This window comes from Phalacrocorax aristotelis, chromosome 2 (assembly GCF_949628215.1).
Source record: "Phalacrocorax aristotelis chromosome 2, bGulAri2.1, whole genome shotgun sequence".
NCBI classification, from domain to species: Eukaryota; Metazoa; Chordata; class Aves; order Suliformes; family Phalacrocoracidae; genus Phalacrocorax; species Phalacrocorax aristotelis.
In genome coordinates this window covers 32,626,240-32,648,929 of record NC_134277.1, presented here as the reverse complement: position 1 = coordinate 32,648,929, position 22,690 = coordinate 32,626,240, and the positions used below count along the sequence as shown (strand labels likewise).

The following is a 22,690-nucleotide window of genomic DNA, read 5'->3' as shown; positions in this document are numbered from 1 at the left end:
TCTCCATAGGTTTAGGGACAAAGGTCACAATAGGACAGAGGTCATAAGTCACAGTAGATCAAAAGCCATAGCGTGTCAAATGTTGTAATATAATTCATGCTCATGTATACAGCACATATATAAAGTGATAGCTCACGCTAAGGCATTGCCTCGCATTGCTCTTACAGCTACAGCTCCCCTAAGAGCGTTATAATATCCTATTGACTTTCTTGTGGATTCATCGTGCTGTGAATTATTTCTGGCCAGTGGAATGCATGGAGTTACCTTTTGGGTATTACTTAAGCAGGCGTCTTGTGATTTTGCCAGAGATCTTTTTTGCAGGAGTCAAGGTGTGTATTGTTTCCCTAGATGTTTTTTTTCTTAAGAAAAAAAAGAAAGGGAAAGAAACTGAAGATTTACACTTTGGCTTAAAGATATATTGGGTATATGAAAACAGCTCTTTTTTTTCCTCTCCCATAAAAGAACTGATCCCATGTTCTCAACAGGGATATGTACGTGAAGCCATATTCAATAAACCTTAGGTGCCACAATTTTTCTGTTTCCTCTTAAACCAAAGAATAGACAACTGCCACATATCCTTTTGTCCCCAGCATTCAGTCTTTTTAATTTCCTACATGCCGTTACTCACTTTTTTTCCCCTTCCCTCATTGTTCTGTTCATCTTGGAACAGAAAGGAGATAAGGAATAAAACAAAAAACTCTGTAAATGATCCTTTTCCTAAGGACCCTTTACTCCTCCTAACTATTTGACTTTTCACCCTTTGGGTGCTTAGTGGAAAAGCCATTACTTGCTTGGTGAGGAAAAAGCATTTAATGAATCACAAAATCATTCAATTATTCTTAAAAACACTTCACATCACACATCTTTTTCCAAGTAAAGTGTGCATTTTTCACATTTAAATGGTGCATAACTGCCTCATGCAATGTGTCCCCAGAGTTAGAGACATTTTAACAGAAGGGTTCCAGGACTATACAGAGCTTTTTGATATATATTAGCATTAAAGACCTTGCATTAAAGATGCAGAATTTCCTCTTCTCTCTTCACTGTCTTTCAACAATATTTATGTAAAGTTGCCTTTCTGCTGTTGTGAAACGTTTAGCTTTGTACTGAGCTGAGATCTGCACGCTTAGCTTACTTCAGTGTGCTGCAGTACCGCACAGTGAAAATGAAGTATGTAGTAAAGCTATTAGTTAATATGAGGCAGCAAAGTGTTTAGAATGTTTTTTAAATAAAATGACAATTTATTTGGGAAGGGAAGTAAGGGACTTCCTCAGAAAAAGACATTGTTTTCAATTGTTATTGAGCCTGATGCTGATCTCTCACCACTTTTTCTCTGCTTTTATAAGTGCTTTCTGCAGACTGCAGTAGCTGCCATTTCCTACACAACTTTTTCTTTTTAGCATTTTTCCCCCCCTCTGAGGTTTTTTCTTAATGGACTTACATTGTAAAATGTTCTTTTCTGTATTTTATGAAAACGTATGTGCTTTACCCAGCAGAATCAGGTGGCCGGCTCCGTTTGTAAAACCAACTTGAAGGTTGCACTTTTGCCAGGGCAAATGGGAATAAGTCTGTTTATTTGAATGCCAGTATATGAACTGTACCAGCTAAAGATCTGGCCTTGAATTTGTAAACTTTTCTGCACTTTTATATCCCTGTAATTTAAACAACTAATTTTTTCCATAGCAATATTTCTTTTAAAAAAATTTAATAAGAAAGAGTGGTATTTATACAACAGCTTTAGGCTAACTTAGATATCTAACTTAGGCACAGTTTTAAGAACTAAACCTAGGTGTTTGTACTTCCCTGCATAGCTGGCAGAGAGACAGAGGTGCCGGGGGGCTGTAGGAGGTGGGGGCGGCTGCAATTCAAAGCACCTAAATCAGATGCCTGAAGTAGACAGTGTGAATAACCCTCTAGATGACTGGAATTATTGGACCACATTAGAGAGAGGGAGAAAAAAAGTGAGGCTGGCATATGGTGAGTGTCCTACATATGGTATGTTGTTTATATGTGTTTTTTCCGTTAGCATTTCTCTTTCCTTTGTTGCTCCACCTCCTCCTGCAGTCTTTCCTAACAAGAATGTTAATTCAGAAACTTCTGTGGTTGAAGGAAAGTTTTTGGACTGACCTACGCTATTCTCAAGAGCACAAAAATCAGGAGAAATGAGTTAGCTCTCTCTCCTGTACTCTGGCTCACTTACACAGTGCTCTGTGTGTTTGTGTGTAATTTTCTATTTCCTTTTATTTCTCTGGAGCCGATAAGGTGTGGGGGGGGTTAAAACCACTTTGCCATAAAATTTACCATATTTCACCCCTCAAGACAGTATTTTGTACAGACTCAAGTATCAGTACATTTTTCAATAATTAGAAATGATAGGCGTCAATGTGATAGACACGCGCTCTTCGTACTGTATTAATTCCTTTGGTCCAGTCAAATCCTGGTCTTATCCAATGTAGCTTCAGGGGGAAGCTCCCTTGTGCTGCAAAAAACAGGCTCCACCTGGTTCTGATTAAATTCTCACTGGTTGGATCTGCCCAGTGATGGCGTAAGAAAATACGGAGCAGAGAAGCCTGCAATTGAAGCCGTAGATTCATGGCCTATAAAACTAAAAGGCTATTATGGTCATCTATTCAGTCTTCCCTCCTGTGTAAGGGGCACCAGAACTTTTCTGAATTACTCTTTTTTTTTTTTTTTTTTTTTTTTTTTTTTTTGTGAACTGTAGCATAGATTTTAATGGAGGAAAGCATTTGATCTTGATTTAAACCTTCCAGTGTGTTTCTTCAACTATATCTTCTAACCACTGGCTTCTGTTATACCTTTGTCACCAGACTGAAAACTCTAGAGTTATCAAATTTCTGTTTCTCACATAGTTATTTATAAGCTGTGATCAAGTAACCTTTTAAACGCCTCTCTGATAACCTAAATAGATTGAGCTCCTTGAGTCTTTCATTACAAGGAATGTTTTCTAATCCTTTCATCATTCTCATTGTTTTCCTCTGAACCTTTTCCAATTTTTCAACAATCTCTCTTGAATTGCGGACACAGTATTTCCAGAACTGGTTGCATCCGTGCCAAGGACAGAGGTAACACCACCATATTGTATATTTCTCTGGTGATGTGTCCATGGGTTGTATCAGATCCATGTCTACCCTCTTGTACTCACAGCTTTTCCCAGCTGATTATGTGCTCTACTGGCTTTTTCAGAACGACTTCAGTCTGTGGGCAGGGTCCCTACCTTGTAACAGTGACATACAATCTTTGTTATTAGAGCAGTGTCTTATGCTTGGACCAAAATTTACAGTTTGTTTAACCATGGCCAGTTTCCTGAGCAATCTGGGTTCCACAGTGACTCGGCCTGCTCTTTATTTACTAATCTTCCAATCATTTAAAATGCAAACTTGCAAAATATGTTTTCTTATCGTTGATAAAAGAGCCACAGATAGAAAAAAACACCACAGGGCCATGCATTTGTGGGTCACCATTAAAATAAACACCACTGATTATTTTTTCCCACTTACTACATGCTTGAGACTGAGATTTGACTCTATTTAATAGGTAAAATATTGATTTTAATAAATTTTTTCTTCATCAAAATATTATGATTAACAACTAAAAGACTTTCCAGTATTCCTCTGCATATTTAATACTACTAAAATTACCTTTATTCTACCAAATACATACTCTTATTAAACGATATCTAGTTAGCTTTGGCAAGATAATTTTCCATAAACTTCTCTTCTCACTGCTTTGATTAAAATGAACTAATATTCCTAGAAGCCGTTCCTTATTTTGCTTGAGATCAATGTGAGGTTGAAATGCCTATAGACATTTAGGTCGTCACATTTATTCTTTTTAACTATTGACAAAAATTTTTGTGTAGTTCTTTTGAACCTCCCTCGTTCTCCAAGACCTACTAAAAATCCTCACTAACCATGCAGACAGGTTCTCTGCCAAATGTATTAAAATACCTCCATGCAAATTATTCAGGTCTACTGATTTTAAAAATGTCTAGTTTTATTAGCTGCTATTTAACGTTCTCCTGCACTACTACTGAAATAGAGCTTCATCATAATCATCTGACACGAATACATCACTTGACTTTTCCCCAAAATATGGAAGAAAAGTATTTGAGAATGCCTTTTTTAAAAAAATATATTATTACAAAAAATCCTAGTAATTTCCATTTAATAATGGAGCAAGGCAATTGTTAGGATTTTTTGGTCATAATATAATTTCAAAATGTCTTCATGTTGTCCTTATCTCTGTTTTCTCTTTGTGACCTTTGGCTTTCTTTATCAATGTTCTGTAATTACTAGCTTCTAATTTACATTAATTGTGCTCCTCCCTTTTGTTTTGTTTTTTAGTAGCTGCGTTCACAAATGAAGTAATTTTATTATTTTCAACAGAAGTATAGGAGGTGTTTCCTTGATTGTGAATTTTTTGAGGTGTCCTTTATAGTGCATTTAGCAGATTAAAGTTGTCAATTTTTTCCTTTAATACTTTTTCCAAATAACTGGTTCACGCTTACTGTCAACTTTGTAAAAGCTGTCTTATAGCACCAAATATAAATATTGGGTTTTAATTCATTTGCTCTAACAAATATAATCAAGTTGTAGCTATGTGCACATAAGCAATTAATTTTTAATTCTCTGATTCCTCTGTCACACCGACATCTAGTAGAGAATTCCTCCGTGTTGGATGCAATTAGGGAAGTTGTCATTTTTGATCTGTTTAATGTAGCTGATGTTTTATTATGGACACTCTGAGATTTCCAGCTCATGTTAATATTATTCCATACCCTGTAACCATTTTTTCCATGTTAAGATATTTCATGACCTGTATGGAAGAAATGCAGACTTTTAAAATTATTATTTAAATGTGACAGCAATCAGAATCTTTCAAACGAGGCATAACAAGTGAGATATAAAATGTCAGTCTGATAAAACTACAATTTGTATTAGTGCTTTATAATAGAGTGTGCTTTTAAAAATATTGACACTGTTACGGGGAGGTGTGAAAGATTTAAAGTACAGAAGCCATTTGGGTTTTTTTGGTAGGAGAAAAGTGTGAACCTGGATTCACAGTGTTCTCTTGTAGCTTCTGTTTATTTACAGTATCATATGCAGATTGCTCAATTAAATGCTTTAAGCAGAAATACATAACAGACCAAAATGCAGCTACAATTATAACAAATTATAAAATTCTGGAAATCGGGTCTGAAATTGCAGCCCCTTTGAAGTCAGTAGCACTCAAACTGTTAGACTTCCAGCAATTTTCTTCACAAAACACAGTTCCATATTATAATGATTTAACTTGCCACTAGCTTCATGGCAAAGTTCACTAAGTGGACCAGAACTCCCAATTACCTCACCCTGATTTAATCTTATTCTTTAAGAGGGTGAAACATATTAAAATATGGTATTAAATAGGAGTGTTTTCAGGGAATATATCTCCTAATTCTTGCTGAATGATACCCTGGAAACATTTTTAAAAAAGAATACTGCATTTCTATTTGTGTCGCAAGAAAACTACTCTTAAAGACAGACCTGAACTGAATATCTGCGGTGTACGTTTCTAATTTTAGGTACAGTTGCCTTATAATGATCAGGTTTAATTTCTTTTACCCTTTATCTTTCCTATTTAGATGAAAAGCCCTCCTGTTCAGTCCACAGCACCTGATGCAAAGATCTCCACAGAGATCCTATTAAAATATTAGTGACCATTCAACCGGTCACCATCTAAAATTAATTACTGAGGTTGTAAGTATTTTATCAGCAAGAACACAATGTGTTACCTGGTTTTAGCGATTTTATGCCAGTACATTATGAATGTATAATACTGTCTTACATATATGACAGTTCAGAAAGGAAGCACCAAACATATTTGGAGAATACAATCAGTATTAAATGGATTAACAATAGATTTGGCTTCAATACAATAAATCCAGAGAGACTCTGCAAGCACAGGAACTAGCTACATTTTCTACCAGATGTATTTCCTACTATTTAATGTACATAAAACACATGAATTGAATTTGTTATTGGTATTCTGTACCATGAGGAGAGTCAGGAAAAAAATCCATATAACCATGCGTGAGCGTAATGCTAAATATGAGAAAATAGCATATTGTGCCAATCAGACAAGTATTCACGGCAAAATAGTTATTAGGGGACGTTCACACATGCAGGAGCACTTGTTTGATTTGGGAGAGGCCAAGGTTGACAGGGCCACTGACTAATACACCCTATCACCAGTACAAAATAGTCCTCGAGGCTATATACCAGGGAAACTGGACTTTCTCTGCTCATGCTCTTTCTGATCAGACTTGTCTTTTTCTGGCAGCTTTTGCCAGCAATCAGATTCACTGGAAACATAAAAGAGAAAATGATTGCTGGAGTTGTGCTGAACAAGCGGACCGTTATCTTTCTTCTTGCTCTGTTTGCCCATGTGCACAATGAAAGGAAGCTGGCAGAGGTCCTGGTCCAGGAAAGGAATTAGGGGCTTTATCATCAGACAATAAGTTGAGCAAATTGCAGACCACAAAGTACTTCTCTTCAGAGTACTGCTGAAGGACTCGTGGCTGAACTCGGTGCCTTAGAGGTACTAGGAGGAAGTACAGGGAGGTTGTAAAGATGAGTAGCCAGAAAATGAGGGATGCTCGTGCAAGGTCTGGTGACGCTCAGTGGGCAAAGGAGAACACAGAAAAAAAATATAAAATTCTAAAGCCCTGATTTCCTGGTCATTTTTGTTTGTTTCAAAAGGTGCAATAACCCATCATACTTACTACTCCAAAGCCTTTGTTGTTCACATAATAAACTTCCACAGGAGAGCACATTTGATGAAAGATTATGATAAAATACATGGATTATCAAATATATAATGAAACCAGTAACCCAGAAGAGGACTATTTGTTTAACGTATACCCATTTGAGATAAATATATCCATTAGGTATAAATAAATGAAAGAAGATTTTAAAAGCAAGGAATTAAAAACCAAAAAGTCTTCCACAACCAGTGAAATAAGATCTTTCTGCCCTTAGTCGTCTTTGTGACCACACAACTCTTCCTCAAATTCTGATTCAAGGGGCACAGGGGAGAGTTTTTAATATTATATCCTGTAAAATTAAAGATCATAAAGCAGAACATTGACATGGTGACCGAACCCCTTTGAGCTTTTGAGCTGGTCTCTCGAACCTTGGAAGGAGTCCAGATTTTTGCTAACTCTTTGTTTTCAATCCAAAATAATCTGGAAATAATAGATGTAACAGGAATTATATTAATGTATACCTGCAATAAGGACAGAAATCGGTGGAAATATGTCAGTTTAGTCTCTTCTACTAGCAATATGAACTTTAGTTTAACATGATCATCTCAGACAAATTCTTTCAAACGCCAAATGGTTTGAGGGTCATTTGTAGGATTTATGTTTTTTCCATTATAAATTGACACACACAAAAAGAGAACTGAAAAAGATTGAGCAAAGGTCTAATCCACCTAAAACATTTAAGGGTAAATTGTTTCCCTAATAATCGCTCAATCTATAAATACCTAAATAAGATAGCTAGAGAAAATTGTTTGAAATTCTTATAGACTCATACCTCTGAAGATGCTGCAAAGCTGGTCTACTAGCACTGGTTAACTGGTTACATAAGGAAACGGGGACTCATAAGCACCGCTTCATTTTCTGGAGTGAGAGGTTTGCGTCTATTCCCTACCCCTAGCTTGAGGATCAAATTTTCCATACAAATTGGCACGGTGTGGTAGATTTTCCCTCTGCTATTCCATATCCCTGATATTCTCTGTGTGGGGAACTGCCACTAACGCCAAAGGGATGCTTGGCTCGTTGTGCTCTCCTGATAGCTACTTCAGAAATGTTGTTAGATTAAATAGCGAGGGACAGCAGCGTCTTAGTCGTGATCCATCAGGCGGATCTGAGAGGAGCCGTTTGCCCTGAGAGAGGATAGACTTTCGAGACATATGGTGCTATAATGGGGGGGTGGGGATTTTTCAATTCCAATCCACCCATTCCGGATGAGAGAGACTGAGCTAATACCCTCGTGTATGGTACATTGCATCTAGCTACGGAAGTAGCGTTAGGATGGAATTTATGGACTCTCTAAATTGTTTGCCAGGAAATGTTTACTAGCTATGCACAATAAACGACTGTGAAAGCGTATTCCTGTGTTTAATATGATACGGTTATTTCCTTATATTTGGGTCATACTATTAAGATACCAATAAAGGAAACAAAAAAAAAAAAAAAAAGAAGAAAACAAACAAGCAACGTATGTTCATATTTATGGGACTTCATTTGGGAAAGCCTGATTGACTACAAATTGTACAGGGTAAACTTACTGCATGCACCCCTGGATATGCGCCATGCCTGCCGTATTAGAAATTAAATATATGACTTATTTTTAGAGCAAAATATTCTCATCATCAAATCAAGGTATGTTTTAAAAAAAGACTCATTACCACAGCTGCAGGGGATCATACGTAATGAAATTACTGTGCGTGCGTAAGGGAAGACTACCTACCTACTTTCCCAAATGGGTACACAGCTTCACAATTTAGAAATTAAACTGGCAGCTTTGGATCACAGGCTAAAATCTTGGAGTTTTGCTCTGGGATGTGACCTTTTCTTCTGTACAGCTCACTGTTGAACCAGGGACTACTGTACAGTTTTATAGGGTGTGTTAGATTAGATACATTCCCAAACATTTTCCTCAGCTAGGAAGCAAAGTCAGAACTTTGTTTGGTAATCTGTGCAAAGAGCTTTTTCTGCTCCTTCATTTGCTTTAATGTGAGACTTTCTATTTTTCTATGATGTATCTAAGAACTCTCCCTATTATTAAAGCAGTCACTAACCTAATTTGTTTTAATCGTACATTAAGGGTTTGAGCCTGGAGGTATGCTCGTATTTTTTGCATGGTTGAACACCCTCTTTTAGTGTATGCATGTGTGCATTTATACATCCCGAATGCTGTTCACGGTAGGTTTTTCGAAGTTTAGTAAATAAAGCTTTGTAACAATGCAGTTTCTCAGTTTCTACTTGCATTTTCTGCAAATAACTACAACAGACAGACATACTTTCTCCCTTGCTTACTATGAATATAACAGAAGATATTAATTGATAAAAATGAAAGAAAATTTAAAATTAGACATTTCAACTTCTACAGCAGATCATTTAAAAATTTTAGTGCAATAGAAATTTGAAAATGCATTAGTAAAATATTTTATCCACCAGGTCTCTTGCATACACATTTGTTTCAAAATGCAATTTTCAGTGGTGTTTTTTCTTTTTATTTTAACCACAAGGATCAATATTTAGGTTTAGCTGCTCTTCTTTCTAATTGTTATTACAGTCTAACAATGAAGATGATCCTGCGAGGTCGATGGGGAAAAGACTCAGCTCTTCTCAAGGTCAGGTCTGAAGACAGTTCATGTTGTAAAACATTTAAAGGATGAATTGTTTCTCTAAAATGTTTTCAGGGACTCTACAGTAGTAAAAGTATATGAAGAATACATTATGCCATAATACTGCTAGAAGTAAAAAATTGTAAGAAAGAAACACTACCTTGGTGACAGCGAAACTTGTTTCTACAAATGGGATTTTGTATGTTTGGATGCACTATGAATGCATGATTCATACCCATAGGATATTAGCTTTCATTAAAACCTGATCGTTTCAAATGAAAGAGCTTTAGATAAGATTTTTCTTTTTAATATTGTAAATATCAAGCTCAGCTTAATCCTACTGCCTACAGCTAATGAGATGAAAAATACAAAATGCTTCCAAGGCAGTTTACCTGGAGAGTGTCTGCTTTATTTGTTTTAATCAATCAGAGTTACATCGGGTGTCACAAAGGAAAAGGCACACTTTCAGTGTTACATAGCCAAGAAGCTGACATGTCTCGTGCCTTTCTCTTCCATTAGAGACATGCTATGCCTCCAGATGCTGTAGTCTGGATTTAGGGGCATACACTGCTCTTGCACAAATAAGAGTTGCATATGTTATGAGTTAATTCCATTTTGTTGTGTTCTCTTGCACATGGCGTTTTGAAAGTTAAATGGAAAATATTTTTAGTTTACCATCTTGTATTGAAATATACTTGGATTATTAAACACAATCTAAATCCCTAAGTGATATGTTCTACAGCTCAAATGCACAAATGTGTGAAGTTCATGGACAAAATGCCTATGAGGGAATTGTACAAATCCAGACAGTGTCTCCACATGCTGTATTTTGCATTTGTGTTTCGGTCAGCTGAAGGGTATGCCAAATAACATACCTCTTCTTTGCTGTACAGCTGAGCTTACCGAGCCCACGGTGCTAGGCACTTTCCGTTTGGAAAAGAAGGGGTAGCAATAAATGGGCTTCACACTTTTATTGTGGGCATCTAATTTAAATGAAATGTATGAGATAGGCATGGATGAAGAGAGGAAGGTGGCTCCTGAGTGTGATTCAGCGCACCAAGTGCTGATATGTGTACTTAGATGATGTGAAAACCCACCCTGAGACCTGTCTGCATTGTATCAAAGGACATGCAAGTGTGATGCCTAATAAAGCATAACAAATACAAATATCTTGTGAAGACACATTTCAAGAAGTGGTATAATGTATTCACAGCTCATCAATAAAGCCACATTCTGTTTTGGGGAAATAAAACAAACAAAAAGGAGTTTATGCAAATGTTTTTTTGGAAGGTGTCAGTCTCCTTAAGGCATGCCACTTGGACCGTTCTTCAAGATAGGTAAGAACTTGCCTATCTTTTCTTTTAACGTCAGTAGTGTCATTGATGCCAGCAAACTTCAAATAGTTTCCTAAGTCAAAATTTTTGAGGCAAATACGATTTTGTCTTTTGGTGATGTCTCTGCAAATTAAGCTCTTCTTGACATACATTTTTTGGGGAAATCTAGCTTGCTTTTTTCTTTTTTCCCTTTTCTCATTCATTCACAAGCCATAATATCTGCATCTAAAAAAATCGAGTTTAATCTAAAATTATCGTTTCAAACAACTGTTACTTTGTATTTAATTTCTCCTATCCAGTATCTGTTGTTAACATTATCTGATACTAGGCTTTGAAGAGCATGATGCAGCTACGCATAAAAAAAGTACATGCAATTTTTAGCTCTTTGTTTCCTACAGCTATTATTAATTAAGGTTCCAGTCCTGCAAATGCTTCTAGTCATGCAAATCACCATGAACACAAACAGGACTCTGTAAAAAGACAGGAGTACTCCCACGTGAAACTGGTGAAATGAACAGAGCCTGAGCTCTTCAGGGCAGTGAATATCTTTCTGTTCCAAATACTAGCTAGTTAGGAGTTTCTGCTCCAAGTCTAGAGCTCATCACACTATAAATCATAAGCAAACACACCTGCAAAGTAAGTGACATAATCCCAGCAGCTATTAAAACCTGGATATTTTGTAGTTATTTATTCTTGGTGCATAGAAATACACATATGTGTCTTTCTCTCACTGCAGAGCAGAGAAAATTAGAAATGACTAAGAATACACACTGTAAGTAGTATTTTGCTCATTCATGTGTAAAAGAGGTGCTGAAGATTAGTGACTTATCACTCTCCTAACATCCCCTGATGGCGGCAGAATTATGAAATATGCCCCCTGCTGCTGATCCTGAAAGGGCCTGGAAATGTCAGCCAGGGGACAATAAATATTTCAGGTAATGGTGGGTTTTTTTTCTAGTTCAGTCTTTGTAACGTAAGCATACTGCAGATTTACCCAGTAAACGGGTGCAAGTCATAGCGTAAAACATTTGATGCACAAAGATTTGAATCACCTGTATTTTTTATTCTGGGTGATTAAAACTTGAAGTATAATCAGCAAAATATTGACTCCGCAGCACAGGAAGAAATAAGCATTGATAAAAAACACAGAGTGCTGAAAATACACTTTGCCTTTCTTCCGTGCACAACTGTCTCTGTATTTTCAATGGGGCCTCTGGTAAAATGCCTTTCGAATACGTATACAGATCAAAATCCACAACACAAATTGCATCAAGTAATGAAATGAATAGAATGTAAATACATAAGCTTTTTCTGCCTCTGTGATTAGTAATTATAATAGGAGAATGGACAGAGTGTGGTGTATAACTGTCAAGATCTGGAGAAAACAAAATGGAAAACATATTTTTCAGGCATCGTTGACTTGCCTGCACATGCATTTTGAATATACTTCTAAATCCAAATGAAAGGTACGTATTATTAAAGCACCCTACAAGGCTTGTCATAACTGTTTTTTAGTTCAGCGTTCTTAAGTGGAGATAATACTAGAAAAAAAGAGAAACAATTGTTAAATTGCAATATAACATGCAGATTGGGAAACAAATAGTATTGTGCAAGATGGTTCAGTTTGGAAGTAAATTATCTCTTTAAAACAAACACACACCAAAGTTTTGGAGAGAACTTTTTCTGGGGCTTTTGAGTATCTCGTGTGGAATGCAATTTTCCCGTAGCTGAAGCTCTAAAAGCATTCCTGAAACATCATAGTTCAGGTGTGAAGCCTCGAGTACATTAACCATTTTAATATTTCATCGGTTTCTTTAAATTGAATAGGAAGCATAAGATATTTTACTGGTTAGAGTGGCAAGTCAAATAACTTTTAATGATGTAATGCAAACTTGTAAATCATTTTCAGTGAGGGCCTCATAGTTCAGCACAACTTTTATGTAATATACTAAATTGCTGGCATAGCTTTAAAATTTGTAATACTTGGAGATCATGAAAATTAGAACAGAATCCATATGTATATGGGAGAAGTAGCTGAAAATATGGATTCGGGCTTAGCGTTTTTATAGATATGTTGTAGTCTTTAAAGCAAAAATTGTGTCTGATATGTGTTAAACCATGGCACATGTAAACGTTAAAAAGAGTGAAATGGAAGTACACCACAGATATGCAATGCTAAAGTTATGTGGTATGCATTGCGGTAGTGTAATTTCTCACAAAAAATGTTTTTATGGGAAGTATACTGAAGATACTGGTATGCCATAGGTTTATGAATGGTGAATGTGATTATCGTCAATCTTAACTAGGCAGGGATTTCGTATTTTTGACAAGACAGTCAACGAATTATTCATTTTCTGTGCAAGGATTTTCAGTTAAGGCAGTCAAGCATCTCTGAAATGATGCATAATCCCCAGGCTTTATTATTGCTTATATCTGTAGGTTTCCATTGCAGCACAGGTATCAAGAGAAACGAATTATATTGCTTCTATGGGAGTTAAACAGGCAAAATGTAGGGAAAAAAAGAAAAGACTGAAAATAAACATACATCTGTTGTGAATCTGGAATGACTCTAAGGTTAAATAATGATGCCTGCCTTCACCAAATTGCCATGGAAAAATACGAACTGATCATAATTACAGTACAATAAAACCTCGTCCTTTTGCTTTGGTAGGCTCTTGAGTACAATAAAATCTTTGGCTAAAATAAACTGAATTCATATTTGTAAGCTTTCTCTTTGACAGTAGGGAGAATATTCTTAAATGGCATAAATTGCCATCTTTTTGCTGACTTCAATGAAGTTATGACAGCTTATACCACTCAAACGGTGGTCCCCAAGTATGACTATCCGTCTGATTCTCCTGCAACATGCATGTTGCGAATATGCAAACCGCACACTAGAAAGAACTGTTCAAGAATCCTACTTACATTCTGATAAATATTCAGGAAGATGATGCCTCAGCCTCCAACGTAAAAAACTGAGCAAGACTACAAAAGCCCTGAAGAGGAGGAATTGTACACTGGTGTATTCAGGTCAATTTTATGTGATCTCTTTCCCCATAAATCGCAAGCTTAAAAAAAAAAAAAAAACCACCACCAAAGGCAAAAAAACACAAAGCGAATGCAAATATTAGCTCATACATGAAAATATAAATGATGTTCCAAACTGTGTTGGCTCCAGATGTTTTTATGAGTTAAACGGTTTACTGTTTTCATATATTTAAAACATTCTATTTTTTCACTTGATGTTATAAGCTTTGGGCAAACTTGCTGGCATTGATTTAAGTTACGCTTTTGTACCACATGTAGGTCAAACGCACATTCTGAAAAGATACAACGCGAACAAGAATTCTGTCATTACTATTGAGAGGTAATAACTGCTCGCACTTTGTCCAGCAATTATTTTTGCTGAGAAGCTTTGCACTGAAGCCTTCTTTGCCTGAAAAGTCATGAATTTTTACAAAGAATGGTATCACATAGCCATAGTTATTTGATAACGCCACACAGACACTTTTTGTATCATTTCAGCAAGCATTTAAAGTTGCTTCTTTGTCTCCACATTAATTGCCTGTATTTGCATTCTTATTATATAGTTTAAAATGAAAGCATAAAGCTCTATAGAGATTCGTATTTCCAGTTCTTGCGGGCTCAAAACCTCTCAGTCAAGAAGTAGTAAGACCACTTGATGTAGGACTTGCGCACTTATTAGGGGACTCAAGAGCCCAAGGAAGCGCCCTCACGAATATTCAGATTTGATTACGGAGCTAATGGCGAACACCTCGCCGTGCCACTATAACTTGGCTGTTGCGTTCCTCTTTTGTTTCTTCTTCACCTTTTGGAGCCTCTCCTACCTCTCCCTAAAAAGTGCTATTTGGCTCCGTCTCTTATTTCTCTTGGAAACCTAATCTTTCTCCCTCCCCCTCGCACCCTCTCACTTTCTTCATTGTGCTTCACTTATTTCACTTTTTTTTTTTTTTTAATCCTGTGCGAGAAATCCTGTGCGGCCATCCCCTAGAATTAAAAAAAGTCATTTTTACACCGGTTTGGGTTTGGGACTTCCCCGGCCCCTTCGCAGCTCTGGCCGTGTCAGGGCTTCAGCGGCGGCGGCGGCGGCCCTTGCAAGAGGGGTCCTGGTCATTCCAGCCCCGCCCCGGGGTGGCCGGGGTCCCGGCCGCCCCCCCCCACCCCCCCCCCCCCCGCACCCCGCGGCGGCGTCTCGCCCCCGTGGCCGGGGCGGGCGGCCTGACAGCGGCAGGTTGGAGAGCCGCGGCGGGGAGCGGCGCGGTGCGGTGAGGTGCGGAGCAAGGGGCCGCCCCGCCGCTCCCCGCGCTCCCACCTGGGGCCGCCCCGCCGCCCGCCCCCGCAAGCCCCGGGCCGCCGCGGCGGGGAGCCGGGCCCGGGCCGGCGGGGCCGCTGCGGGCGCGACGCCCCGCGCCGGTAACTACCTCGCAGCTCTGGCTTCGTGACACCGGCTGTCCCGGGGTGGGGGGGGACACACACCCCGCCACCCCTGCGCTCGCAGCCCGGCGAGTCTGCAAACCCAAGGGGGGGGTTCGGCCATTGAGTTTTCTTTGTACTCCTCTCTTTTAATATTAGCGCACATATTGAAACGATAAACGCAATGAAAAGCACAAAATATTTCATCAGTGTTGTAACTGTATATTTCCTTTATTCTGAAGAAATATCAAGTTTTGAACAGTGCACGGAGGCAGCGACTTCTGCTTTGGACGCCGCTCGCTTTTTAAAGACCGCATTGTTACAGTTAAATCTAAAGACAATTTTTAAAAGCATTAGATGTCAGAAAAGGGGGGAAAATCTTACCGTCGAAAGACTGCTGCAGGTTCCAGCTCAGTCTGAAACTGCAGGGAAAAGTGGAGCAGCTGCTGAACAAAAGTTTTAGATTTTTTTTTTTTTTAGAAAGTCTGCAAAACTAATTTCCCACAAAATAGGACTCAATTTCCGTTTAAGAAAGCAGCTCTTGCAAATCTCATACAATTCCTGATTTTTTCCAACAGCAATTGCAATTCATTTTATCTTTCGCACATGGACCCAAGAATTTAGACTTAAACTGCAGGAGCGCAAGGGGTTTCTTCTTTTTTTTTTTTTTTTTTAAACTAATTTTGATTTGGGGGAGGAGGAGGAAGGTAGAGCGAAAAGGAAGGGCTAAGAAGCAAACCGTTTCCGCAATGGGCACCTCTTTGGTCAGTGATCAATAAATGCGTTATCCTAATTTAAACCAGTTAACAGCCGCCTGCGTGGCTACTGTTAATTCCACTACACGCATGTTAAAAAAAACCCAACAAACCCAGAACAACAAAAAGCCAAGCCCAGGCTCTCCAGGTTGCCCCTCCTGAGCCACTGAAGACCGCAACGAAGGACGTGAAGACACGGGGAATAGAACTGATGCGCGTTCTCGTTTTGAAGGGGCAGGGGGCAAGGAGGGAAACCGGCGGGAAGACTCTTCTCCCACCGGCCCTGGCCGCCCGGGGCTCCGCCGCACGACCGGGGGCAGCGCGAGGTGCGTGCGGGGCGCGTGGCGGCGGCGGGGCTCCTCCCGGGCCGCGGGTGCGGGGAGCGGCTCGGCGCCCCGCGCCCGCCACGCGCCCCGCCGCGCCCGCCCACCTGGAGCGCCCAGGTGAGGCGCTGCGAGCGCCCTCCGGCCCCCGGGAGAAGGGGACGGCCGCGACCCCCGCCCGCCACCCCCGGGGGGGTACACCCCGCGGATTTCGCTTCACGTCTTTATTGCGCTCTCCTGCCCGCTCCCTGGCGGGGGGGCGCCCCGGGGTGCCCCGACGGGGCGGTGATGGCCCTGCGGGCCCATCCGCTCGCGGCGGGGGGGTGGGGGGGGGGACTGTGTGTGTGTGTGGGGGGGTGCGGGCGGCCTCGCCGGCCCCGGGGCAGCCCCGCCGGGTGGCGGGGCGGGGAGGCGTGCTCCCCGCAGCCCTCCCGGGGGCAGGGGGAGGCGGGCTGCGCCCCCGCGGAGCCGGCCCGGCCCCCCCATGCCACCCCCCTACCCCCCCCGGCCGGTGCGGCGGCGCCCGGGGCGCGCGGCGCTGCCGCCCGCTGACGGAGCCGCTCGGCGCGGGGACGGCGCTGGCGTTTTGGAGGGAGTTTGCATGTGGTCAGTGCTGTGTTGCTAAGCCAGCCCCCAGCTCACATTACACACTACTGTATTTATAACCTCTCGGAGCTGTTTCCCCCTTCAAGCAGTTCTCTGGGACCACCTTCTATTGGCTTCAACCTCTCCCACTTCTTGACATCTGAGCAGCTCTGAGAAAGGCTCATCTAGGTCCGAGTGTTTATGCAGCGGAGACTGGCCACTAGGGCTAAAGACCTGGATTATCTGAGCTCAGCTGCCTGCTGCAAAGTCTGTCGTTGCCGTTTCGGAAAAAAAAAAAAAACCAACCCCGATCTGTTTACAGTGAAAGTTGACAAAGGGTGGTGAAGTTGGATCTTTCCTAAACTCTCCGGCCTGGAACCTGAGACTTGCATGCCATGGATCACACACTCTTTGGCTGCCTGCGCAGCCCCCATGCCACTGCGCAGAGCTTGCACCCTTTCTCCCAGTCTTCTCTTGCCCTGCATGGAAGATCTGACCACATGTCCTACCCTGATCTGTCTTCTTCTTCTTCCTCTTGCATAATAGCGGGATACCCCAATGAGGAGGGCATGTTTGCCAGCCAGCATCATAGGGGGCACCACCACCATCACCATCATCACCACCACCACCACCAGCAACAGCAGCACCAGGCTTTGCAGACGAACTGGCACATTCCTCAGATGTCGTCTCCTCCCGCCGCGGCCAGGCACAGCCTCTGCCTTCAGCCCGACTCAGGAGGACCCCCGGAGCTGGGCAGCAGCCCCCCCGTCCTGTGTTCAAACTCTTCCAGCCTGGGCACTAACACCCCCACGGGGGCAGCGTGTGCGCCAGGGGACTATGGCAGGCAGGCTCTGTCCCCGGTGGAAACAGAGAAGAGGTCCGGCAAAAGGAAAAGCGACAGCTCAGGTAACGGCTCACGCTTTCCCCTGCGGGGCGGGACGCCCGGGCGGAGGGTGCCGGGGGGGAGCTGCGCTGCCGGGCCCCGGGTCCCCCGCCGCGGCGCGGCTCGGCTCGGCTCGGCTCGGCCCCGGCCGCCGAGGTCCTCTCGCCGCCCGCCGACACCGGGCTGCCGGGTCGCTCCTTCCCTCGAGCGCGCTCTCGGGATCTCCATCATTAAAACAAGCTTTATCAGGGCTGCGGGGGGAGGACAGAAAAAGGAAAAATCCAGCACGTGATAGAGCATGAAATCAAGGTGGTGGTGGGGGGTGGGGGGGAGAGCGTCCTACGGTCAAGGAGGGAGTCGTTTGTAGTTTTGGTGAGGATTTTAGCATCTGGTCCCGCGCCCCCCTCCCCCGCGCCCGATACGCCACCTCTGCTTCAAAATTCGGAATATAGCGCGCTCCTTCCCCTCCGCCCCTTCGCCGCGGAGCTGACTGCGGTTCCGAGGCGATTGCACAACGCTTGGAAACTCTGCCCTGGAAGCGGGGATTCGGGAGAGGAGCTGATGCCTTGCTGCCCCGCAGGATCTGGGTGCGCCTGCATCAAATCCTCGGCGCGGAAGGGGCAAAATTTGGAGTCTGTACAGCAAACGGGTGACTGGCAGTTTTAGAAAGCTGCTTCACTTCAGTTTGCTGGTGGCGGGGGCGGAGGGAAGGAAGGAGCTGTCTGACTTTTAAAATCACTGCAATTCTTACTTAAAGACGAGCATAAAAACATGTAGACCGGCAGTCATTCCAGAGGGATGATTTGGCATCGCTGAGCGTGCAAAAAAACCTGACATAATCTCCGCTTTTTAAAACGGCAAAGCCTGTCAAGGTCCCGCTCTGACAAAAGCCACTCGACGAAGGCAACGCGACTGATGGCACTTCCGTTAGGGCGCATATAAAACGGGGGGTCATCGAAAATATACCGAGACAGGCAGGAGGCACTTGAAAAAGAGAGGGCTCAACAGTTCGAAAACTCAAGAGCAGGCGTAGCGAATTGTTTGTTATCGAGGAAGAGAAAGTGAAAGGCTTTTCCAGATATTTATGAAGTTCACAACTGAAACTGTGACCTCCTTCACTCGAAATGTTGTGAGCTTGGTAAAGTGGTAAGCAACGGAAACTACTTGAAAAAATAACCCTCAAGGATACCATCGTTTTCTTCATTGTCCGTTACATTAAGAAATGTTTAGAGTAATTCAGAATGGGTTTAACTGAATTTCATCTTACGTAGCTGGTATACAGGCTGAAACCTCTTCCAAGATTAAAAGCCATATTTAGTTAAAACATTGGTGGCAAAATCTATTGTTGCATCTTCATTACATTTTATGAGATAAAAGGAATTCTCTGATTTCGTGAGGTGTATGAGAAATACTAAAATTTGAGTCTCCATTGCTACTGGGAAAATAACTGGATGTCTGTCGGTGTAAGGATTTATTGTGTTTGTCAGTCTATTTAAAGCTGAAGATAAAAAGGAAACGGGTCCCTTTCGCTCTCAGGGAAGTATCTGTATCGCTTTCTGTTTATTTCATTTTGCAATGCAAACCAAAAAACACCAGTGGGGATGTCTTACCCTGAAGTGACCAGAGTCTTCCACTAGATTTAGTGGACAAGGGTTCGAGCCGTCAGCCACGGTTACGCTTATCTTGCGCTGTACTCCGAACCTCACTTTCTAAGACTGTCTGAAGATCAAGGCAGGTAACCATTTCCTCCTCCGTTCCCCTAAGAAAAAAAATATTATGGCCGTTCACACAGTTGTGCATCTCTCAAATTGAAAATAGGCATCTTTTGACAACAACTGGGTTGCTGCTGTATCTTTGGTTTTTCTTCAGGAAAAGCCTGAGTTTTGGACTGAATGTTTAACCCCACCCCTTTATTAATCCTGAACTCTGGTGCTAGATATTTAATGCCCTTCTAACGTATGGCAGCAAGAACTATTTTCAAGTCCTTGCATTTCTATATTTGTCATCCATAATTGCCCCTCATTTGATTTAAAATCATCCCCTTTATTTTTCATTAATCTGTTTTTTTTTTTTTTTAAACAAATTACCGTACTTGAAAGAATTTCATCCACGCCTTCCCCGCTTTTTGGAGACATATTCATCACACTTGGAACTACTTCAATAGGCACTTGTATAAAATCCTAATAGTAAATAACTAAGAAGTGAAGAGAGACTGTTTAAGTTTCAGGGCCAGCATTCTGAGACAATTATTAATGCTCTTGCTTATTTACAGATATATTTCCTCTTCTTAAGCATATTACTTAAAGCCACAGAGTGTTCAGTGTTTTCTGAATCTGTTCCACATTTCAGAGCTGAATTAACCTTAGGCTACCCTTTTCTTGCACTACTTTGCTCTTATTTCCGAATGTTCAAGATCAGGAACGTTGATTCACAAAGCTGAGTTTATAGATAGTTTAAAGAAAGTAAAACACGAACATTCCTTGTATGATTTATCTCCCAAACTAGTAATATTTGCTCAGCCATATGGATACTCTGAAAATTTACCAGCAGAGATACCCCATTTTACTTATTTGTTATGATGGCGGGAGCTTAATTTTTTTAGAATTACAAACAAAAATCCAGAGGGCAAACAGAATTGTGGATGATGGACTCTGTGTTTGTCCCTGCTCTTTTCCCCTGGAATTCGGATATTGCAGGGGAATGGGAGGATAGCAATATTTTGCGCTATGCTCTGTTATACGTTTGTTTGGGATTGAGAAAGCAAGGTGAAATGTGCTTTCATCGTAGTTTTATAAACTGTCTGACTTACAGTTTTCTTTTGCCCTAACCCAGGTTTTAAGCAGTTTGGGAGCTTCCCTTTGAAGATATTGGATAGGCTGCTACAGAACAGGGTGAAATTGTCAACTGTTCTTGTTGTAAAGGACTGGGAAATACTGCTTGCTTAGTCATCGACCCCTGCATGCTGCAGCTGTCAGTGACTCCAGGTTTTGTAGTCTCTCCCTCATTATCTTCAGAACATTCCTCTCAACCTGCGTAGGCCCAGAAGTGGGTCAGTAAACTAGCCTGCGAGTTAAGGAGTGATCCACACAAATCTTTAGATGTTAACGTTTTGCAGTGAGTAATGGCATCTGCATCCTCGCCTTTGTAACTCGGCTCTGCGTATGTCAAGGATGTAGGAGTAAAAAGACGATACTAAATTTGAGCAGAGGTTGCAAATAAATTCGCTTATTTTAAAGTGCACTAATGGTCAGAATTATCTGTGTGCTAATGAGGTGCGGATGAAAACCATGCTGAGTGTATCAAAAACATATTCTTGGAGTGCTTTGTTGCTTTGTGGTATGAGTTGTTCTATATGAAATATTTTGGATTTTTCTAATGCCTCCCCTTCTCATGACTTGCCTGTGACTTTTGAGGCCATTTTACTTCTGGTTTTTATAGAGTAGGTTTTGATTCTCAGACGATGCAGAACACATCAAATGCAAAATTACTGCTGCGATTGTCTAAGTTGGCTTACTAAGGTCCAAGGTTTCTTAAAACTTCAGTCAGGAGAAAAGCATAATAACGCCTATATGGAAAGGGTAATCTAGGCTTACTGAGAAATACAAAAAGAAAGCGAATCTGCTAGCCATAAGGAAGCCGAAAATGCTATGGCAAAAAAAAATATCTGTACTATTGTGAGAAGATCAGGGGGAGGCTGAGTGCTGTTGAAGGAGTTCTTCTGAGCACTACAACTCTTCAAATGTTTAATTGTGTTAGATAAATATATGTTACAATTAAATTTTATTCCAGTTAAAGTCTAATATAATTAAACACATGCTCACAGGCATGAGAAGATTTTTTGGTTTTCTGTTTTGTTTTTTTTTTTTAAAGTTTGACAAGGGAAAGTGTTTTTATATGGTGCAGATTTCCAAGGAAAGGCTAGCAGGTAATAGCATCTATTCATATTTTGACTGTATTTACAATAATATATAGAAACACTGCTGTTAAACCTACGAAAACATTTCAGGAATCCAATGTTTCAATAGCTGTTCTGCTGCTTTTTGTTCATTGACAAATCCCATGAAAAGAAAACAATACTTTTTTTTTCCATCTTTTATAACCTACCTATTCTCGACGTGCAAGCAGGAAAAAGTTACATCTCCAGGGAATTTTTTTTATTTTAAATACATCTAAATATCATAAATCATATGTGCTTGTTTGAAAAGGTCTCTGAAAAGCAGGTCATTTTGATAAATGATTATAAATACTGTGAAATCATGGGTTTTGAGGACTCCTGATTGGTTTCTGAAACACATCAGTAAGAAGAACGAGCTGCACACTTGTAGTCAAAAAGAACTGTGTAAGTGATTCATCAATATGTCTGTGCTTTTCAGCATGGCTGTAAACAGAAGCAAGAAAAAATACATAATAAAGCATGTTTTTTCTGGAAAGAGTTAATTTATTTGATATGTGGTATGAAAGCATCACTTGCCATTAAAAAAAAAAAACAAAACAAAACCCAAGAACAAAAAAACACCTCTGTAGATTTCATAAAAGAGACCTGTTCAAAATCCGATGAATAATAATCATAGTTGTAGGAGAAAACTTTTAAGGCTGATTGCTTCACAAATATTGGGCTACCTAGTGGGCTACTTGCTGGATTGTTTAATAGATGAAAATTTGCAGTATGTTCACTTTTCTTCGCAGGAAATATGATCAGGAACTTTTCTGGGACTGTAAAATTTTTAAACACTATTTTTCTGATACATTTTCAGAATTCTTTGCCTGTAGCCAAAGAGTAATTTTGTGTGGACAGAAATAAGTATGCCCTCTAATTATGTATTTCTGTCTTTTTAGATATATCTCATTGAGTAGGATTTACACTGTCACCCCCAACCCGCGCTTTTAGAAACATCAGGGTCCCAATCCAGAGGGTTACTGGAGCACAAACGTTTTTGTGAGAAGGTCTGTTGACTCTAG

General features: G+C 40.8%; 1 protein-coding gene across 1 annotated transcript in view; it reads left to right on the top strand.

Moving 5' to 3' along the window:
* Positions 1-16,776: 16,776 nt before the first annotated feature.
* The window catches only part of MEOX2 (mesenchyme homeobox 2), a 54,521-nt gene continuing 48,607 nt past the window's right edge, over positions 16,777-22,690 (top strand). Inside the window, exon 1 of the mRNA XM_075082951.1 lies at positions 16,777-17,754. Coding sequence (XP_074939052.1) covers positions 17,244-17,754 — 511 coding nt within the window. The 5' untranslated portion in view covers positions 16,777-17,243. The remainder of the gene's footprint in view (positions 17,755-22,690) is intronic.